A 6,859-nucleotide genomic window follows, 5' to 3' on the forward strand; every position below is an offset into this window, starting at 1 on the left:
CTGAAGTCTGTATCCACATGACAGCTATCCTGTCTATTTACAAGATTCCACAAGTAAGACTTTCTTCCCATTGCTTAAATTTATATCTATCTATCTATTTATCTAGCCTTTAAGTTCAAATTCTATCCTTTTGAGAACAATTACAGTAGGTTAAAAAATATATATAGCAGTTGCCTTTCTCATTACTATGAACACTTAATGAAACCTGTGAAGAACATAGATTTTCCTTTAATGAGAAATGAACAAATATGTAAAATAGTATGCAAAACTTTTGTTTTTATTCTCCAACATGCAAACAAAACCACTACATTATTCATTTTCAGAATATGCAATTCTGTACTGAGTAAACTAATCACAAATAATGTCAGCATGTTCATTTTTAACTCAGTTCAGTCTGCTGGAGATTCTTGGTTTATCTCTCTTTATTTTCTTTTGAGAGTGATCATCAGAATTTCATTTTTTAATGTGTGTCAGTGTGTTCACAGAAACAAAAGTCAATAAAATTTATCTTTTATCTTATTCCAAAGCATTTTTTTTTTTTTGCATTTCTATTGTATGTTCTCATTTTACATAGCAAAGCATCTGCTTCTCAGCACATTCAGTTTACAGATTAGGGAACCTGACTTCATAATCTCCTTCATGCAAGAAAGTAATGGTATTTTACTCACATATGGAATACATATAATAGATTTATCTAGCTATTAATTCTCTAACACAGTTTTTGTTTATATGCTATAGTTCACTTATGGTTCTGCTTCTGAGATGAATAGGAAAACTCAAGCTATTTTCTATCACCAGATGTTTCCAGATATACACAGACAATATAATGGGATTCTCCAGTTACTGTTACATTTCCAGTGGACATGGATTGGGGTACTATATGACAATGATAACAATGGAGAGAGATTTGTCCAGGATGCACTTCCTATGTTTTCTGAGAAAGGAATCTGCTTTGATTATATAGAAAGATTCCCAGTAATTACATCAGTTAGTGACATTGATAAGATGGTGACAGAGGGGTTAAACATGTATGGTGTTGTAATTGGAAGTATTGCTAACATATCCATTATTTATGGTGAAATTGAGACCATGATATTTTTCAGAATGTTTTCCACATTGTCAAAATATGAAGATGTATCAATAATGGCAAAAGGAAGGGTTTACATTATGACAGCTCAAATGGAATTCACATCATTCCCCTTTCAAAAGAATGAAGACATAGACTTGCTTCATGGTGCCCTGTCCTTGGCAATTCATTCAAAGGAGGTCCCAAGTTTCACTGACTTACTTCAGTTGGTAAATGGTATCTTTGTATTAGAAGATGGCTTCATGCAGGGTTTTTGGGAAGAGGCCTTTGGATGTTTCTTTCCTGAGTCCATGGTAGACAGGGAAGGAAGGGTCTCCTGCACTGGTGAGGAGAAACTGATGAATCTCCCAGCATCTATTTTTGAAATGAGCATGACGTCTCATAGCTACAGCATCTACAATGCAGTGTATGCTGTGGCATATGCTTTGCACAACATGCTTTCATTTCAATTGAGAAAAACAGAGAGTGTCCACGAAGCAATCCATAGCTTGCTGGCTCAACATCTATGGCAGGTAATCTCTTGGACAAACTGATTTCCATTAGGTCAGTGTGTCTCACGGGAAACATTCTATAATAAACATAAAAATATTGTCTGTGTTATATTTCCTTTGTGGCAGGGACCATTTTTTAGGGAGCTCACATGGTTTAAAATTTCAAAAGTATATATGGGCTGAGTGGGAATGGGAACAAATGTGGCACAAATATTCAGAGGCAAGTTGGTCTACTTCACCAGCAATTGCTGGTGAAACATCAGGAAATCTGTTGTCTGGACCATGTCACCAATTGCTGAAACCCAATATTACCTAATAAATACATTTTTATTTAACTTTTCCATGATTGTTCCAGGGAGAGTGTACTAGTGATTTTTGTAGGTTCCAAACAACTTCAGTTTTACATTTAGAAATATGTTGGATCAGTTGTGGAAAGAAGGTGAGTGGCATGGTAGCCTTCAAAAGTTGAGAGTTCAATCCTAGGTAGCAGCAGATGTTTCTCTCCTAGGGCACACACACACAAATCTGCTGTGAATTCCATGTGGTGTCAGGAAGGGCATCCAACCTATAAATGCTCAGCTCTACACGATATTAAGGGATTATAGCAGGGGTGTCAAACTGCTGGCCCACAGGCCAGTTGCATCATGCAGAGACCAAGCCCACCGCAGGTCTAACAATGCAAAAAAAGTTGTGATATGTCACAACACGTCACGTGACATGGCAAATTTGACACTTATGGATTATAGGGTTGTAAAACAGAAATTGTAGAAAGACAGTCACTCATACAGCTTCACTAAAAGCTCTGATAGACTATTTTCCTAAGAGTTCCTATGAATTGAGATCTAACCATACAGGCACAATTCACATCTAATTAGGGATATGCATGCAATTGCATAGCAACATGTATCAAGCAAACAAAAACTTGAGGCCTTCTCAAAAATGTATTCATCCTAATTTCTCCTTTTTCTCTAGAGCACTATTCTAATTCCTCTTTTCTGCCTGTGTCTGTTTGTTATACATGAAGCAAACTTAAATGGAAAAGAGCAATGTTGTTAAATATACCCTTATGAATTGCATCTCATATCCCCTCTTCAGCTCAACCACTTTGTGAAAATCATCTCATTTAACAACAGTGTTGGGGAAACAGTTTTCTTCAATGAAAATGGAGAAATGGAAACTGGATTTGATATTATCAACTGGGTAACATTCCCCAACCTTTCTTTCCTTAGAGTCAAAGTTGGAGACATACAACCCTTGTCTCTCAAAGAAAAAATGTTTACTATTTCAGAGGAAACCATAATCTGGCCAAAGTGGTTTAACCAGGTAGGTTTTGTAACTCTTTGAGTTCTATTCAAGAGTTATAAAGCTTTAAGAAAATGATTTGTTGGAGTAACTGTTCTTCAACTACCTGAGAAAGTTGTCTGAAAATATAATTTTTCTCCTCCACTTCTCCTCTACTATAGAAGAAAGAATTCAACAAAACACAACATGTTCAAATATTTCCTTTTACACAGAGTATCAATATACAGTAATCATATATTTCAGGACCAGCATGTTACCTCTTCTTCCTCAATGTGTCCATGTGTGAATGTCATGTTTATTCGATTGCATTCATTTATACCATGATTTCCATCCAAAATCATGACTATATATATTTGGGAGGTATATTCATTCATTTGAGTTATTATCTACAATTGAAATATTTTTAATTGTAAACTTGTAAGAGGAAAATCAATAATAAACAAAATATCAATGAGAAATGCTAGTGAATTCAAAATATGACATTTAAGTAGCATTTGATTGGTGCAGATGTACATCAAGTTACTTTTTTTTTTAATCTGGCTCACCTGAATTCATTCTGAATAATTCATCTATACAAGTACAGGACACTATGGTTAATTGTAGATATGCACATTTGCAGGATGGAAAACTTCTTTCTTTTATCTGTAGACAAAGCCTCTTTCTCTTTGCAATGGCAATTGTCATCCAGGTTACAGGAAGGCCAAAAAGGAAGGGAAACCATTTTGCTGCTATGATTGTCTTCCTTGTCCAAGAGGGAAGATTTCTAATCAGAAGGGTAAGTGATAACTTGTAGAGGAATATTTGTTCACTTGTTCTCTGTGATCACAACTGCTGAGGTACTCAGGTTTATTAAATAATTGATTTAATTTTATAGACACCCAACTCAACCAAGTGGAAGGCTTACAACTGTAAAATTATAAAACAATTTAAATAATTTAGAAAATATTAAAAGAATAAAAACATTCATAAGATAAATAAGTAAGGAATGGGTGTGCATAGGCTCTCCTAGCCACAGCTGCCACCTATTGGTTGTCCATCATGCAGTTGTCTATATGGATAAATAGCTAAGCAGATTTCATTATTTCAGTATCATTTTCATGAAAGATGTTAATAGAATAGAAGCCTGTTTCTCTTTCCCTGCAGATATGGACAACTGCTTTCACTGTCCACAAGATCATTATCCAAATGAGGAACAAAACCTCTGCCTTCCCAAATCTGTAACATTTTTGTCCTATGAAGAAACGCTGGGGAATATTTTTATCAGCTTTATTATTACTTTTTCTATCATCACTATGTTGCTGCTCTGGCTTTTCATTAAACACCATGATACCCCTATTGTGAAAGCCAACAATGAGACCCTCACCTACATTCTTCTCATCTCTCTCCTGCTCTCATTTCTCTGTGTTTTGCTTTTTATTGGTCGGCCTCATCAATGGACATGTCTTCTTCGGCAAGTTACTTTTGGCATCATATTCTCTGTGGCAGTTTCTAGCATTTTGGCAAAGACTATCATTGTAATTCTAGCTTTCATGGCTACCAAGCCAGGGTCCAGAATTAGAAAATGGATGGGAAACAGACTGGCTGTTTCTATGGTTATTTCTTGTTCCTTTGTTCAAACCATTATTTGCATTGTATGGCTATCAAGCTCTCCCCCATTCCTAGATGCTGACATGTATTCCATGCCAAAGGAAATTGTACTGATATGTAAGGTAGGGTCAGCTGTCATGTTCTACTGTGTCCTTGGTTTTATGGGTTTCTTGGCAATTATCAGCTTCATAGTGGCTTTCCTGGTCAGGAAGTTGCCAGATACATTTAATGAAGCAAAATTTATCACCTTCAGCATGTTGGTCTTTTGCAGTGTCTGGCTGTCCTTTGTTCCAACCTATTTGAGCACAAAGGGGAAATATATGGTGGCTGTAGAGATCTTCTCCATTTTGTGTTCCAGTGGGGGGTTACTGGCTTTCATCTTCTTCCCAAAATGTTATATTATTCTGGTGAGGCCTGATTTAAATAACAAGGAACTTCTAAGAAGGGGGGAAAACTAAATAATTTAAAGTTAGCCATAAGTAAAACAGTTTACGTTAAAAATATTTCTTTTTCAAGTAACCATCTTGTATTTTATAAGGCTGTGTTCTTATTATATAATTTCTCTCCGCTATCATTTCAGTTAATTACTGAAAAGCAAACAACAGTATGTCTGTGGGATTTTTGTTCAGTTCTTGAAATGTCTGCTGATCAAAAGCCAAATACCTGTAATAAGATAATACCGCTTTTATCTTCAGTTGAAATGTTATTCATTCATTCATTCATTTTTCATTTTTCATTTATTTATTGAAGCAGTGACACTATAGCAAATTCTACCTATTCAACATATTTCAAGAATAAAATATGAAATGAAAGCAACATTTTTATATGTATCACTGAGAAGTATAGTTCTATTTTTTAACATAATATTAAGAAATTTAAAGTTTGTTTATAAAGGAAGCCAAAGCAATGTCCATGGAATTTCTGCAAACACTGACATTCTTGAACTTTATCAAATTTTTAAGAAACAAATTGGAAAATAAGGATGTAAGAAAAAATATGCTTCAATTCAGTGTTTATAGTTTTCACCTATTAGCTATATTTTTAAGAATGAATAATGCCATATCTGTGTTGGAAATAGTCAGTCTTTTTGTAGTTTTGCTTGCTCCATGTACAAAGGATCTAGCAAAAGTAGACCATATACTTAGTAGAATCAGTCAGGATCCCAGAAATTTACACTCCAAAATTAAAACTGCATCTCCAGCAGCAAAAAGAATTGGATCCGATCTTTTATTACAAGTCTCCAAAAATAAAATACTTTAAAATAAGCAAAAAACAAAAACAAAACAAACCCAAACCCAAACCTCTTATCCAGGATTATCAAGAACACTTAAATGAACATGGAAGATCAACCATTTAGCAGTCTGAAATGATTGGCAGGAAAAATAGTAAAGTTCTCAGTCTTCCAAAAGTGGCTTACAATCATTCCTTGAAATCGATTGTCAGCCCTCCCCCAGCTGGTTCTCAAGGAAAGAAAGATGCTTGACTCCATAAGAAGGTTGCAAGGCTCTTTTATTAGAGACAACTTGATGCAGTGAAAGCAAGGCCAGATCTGAAGAAATCCCAAACAAACTGTTACATTGTTTTGAAACCTTAGCCCTCTCCCCATTTGACTAGTTCATTGATGCCCAATAGGAAGGTTTTGCGAACAGAACACTTTGAGAAGGAGTTAACATACCATTCCCAGGTCCTGGGTGCTAAAACTCCTTGAAGTTTGGAACTCCTGTATCTTCTAAATCAAAGTCTCCCAATCTTTCTGGGTTGGTAGCCCAGAGTGGGAGGAGGGGGAAAAGAGGGGATGATTTTGTGGGCAGGGCAGGTGCATGTGAGTGTGCGTGCCTGCACACAAGCACCGGCGATGTTCGTGGTGACCGTCATGCGAGTGCGGCTATAAGCACCCACAACTAGGCTCATGCAAGTGGGACTGCAAGCACCCATGATGACACTTGTGTGAGTAGGGCCCTGAATGGCCACAATGAGGCTTGTGTGAGTGGGGCCATGAGCACCCACAATGAGGCTAACATGAATGGGACTGTGAACACCCCCAATGATGCTCGCTCGAGTGGGGTCATGAACGCTCCTGATGCTCATGGTGCTGCTCATACAAGCAGGGCCATGCACATAAGTAGGGCCATGTACTCATGCGGCCTGGTGGTGATTATTATTTTTTTTTATTATTTTATTTATTTAATTTTTATCCCGCCCTTCTCCTTACCGGACTCAGGGCGGCTGACAGCCTTATAAAACAGATACAACAATAAAATACCCAGTTTAAAACCTAATTTAAAAAGAAATATTTACTGTGGCCTATGTCAATTAAAATTTCTCTTAAAACCCCACTAAAAATTCCCCTAGGCCAATCCCGCTTGTTGGAAGAGCCATGTCTTTAGGGCGC

General features: G+C 36.5%; 1 protein-coding gene and 1 pseudogene across 1 annotated transcript in view; both read left to right on the forward strand.

The window, feature by feature from the left end:
• Window positions 1-798: 798 nt before the first annotated feature.
• Window positions 799-4,925, forward strand: LOC107289515 (annotated as a pseudogene).
• Window positions 4,926-6,462: 1,537 nt separating this feature from the next.
• The window catches only part of LOC107289516 (vomeronasal type-2 receptor 26-like), a 9,589-nt gene continuing 9,192 nt past the window's right edge, over window positions 6,463-6,859 (forward strand). Inside the window, exon 1 of the mRNA XM_015818289.1 lies at window positions 6,463-6,599. Coding sequence (XP_015673775.1) covers window positions 6,463-6,599 — 137 coding nt within the window. The remainder of the gene's footprint in view (window positions 6,600-6,859) is intronic.

The sequence above is a fragment of the Protobothrops mucrosquamatus genome, unplaced genomic scaffold (genome assembly GCF_001527695.2).
Source record: "Protobothrops mucrosquamatus isolate PMUCROS unplaced genomic scaffold, P.Mucros_1.0 scaffold711, whole genome shotgun sequence".
Classification (NCBI taxonomy): domain Eukaryota; kingdom Metazoa; phylum Chordata; class Lepidosauria; order Squamata; family Viperidae; genus Protobothrops; species Protobothrops mucrosquamatus.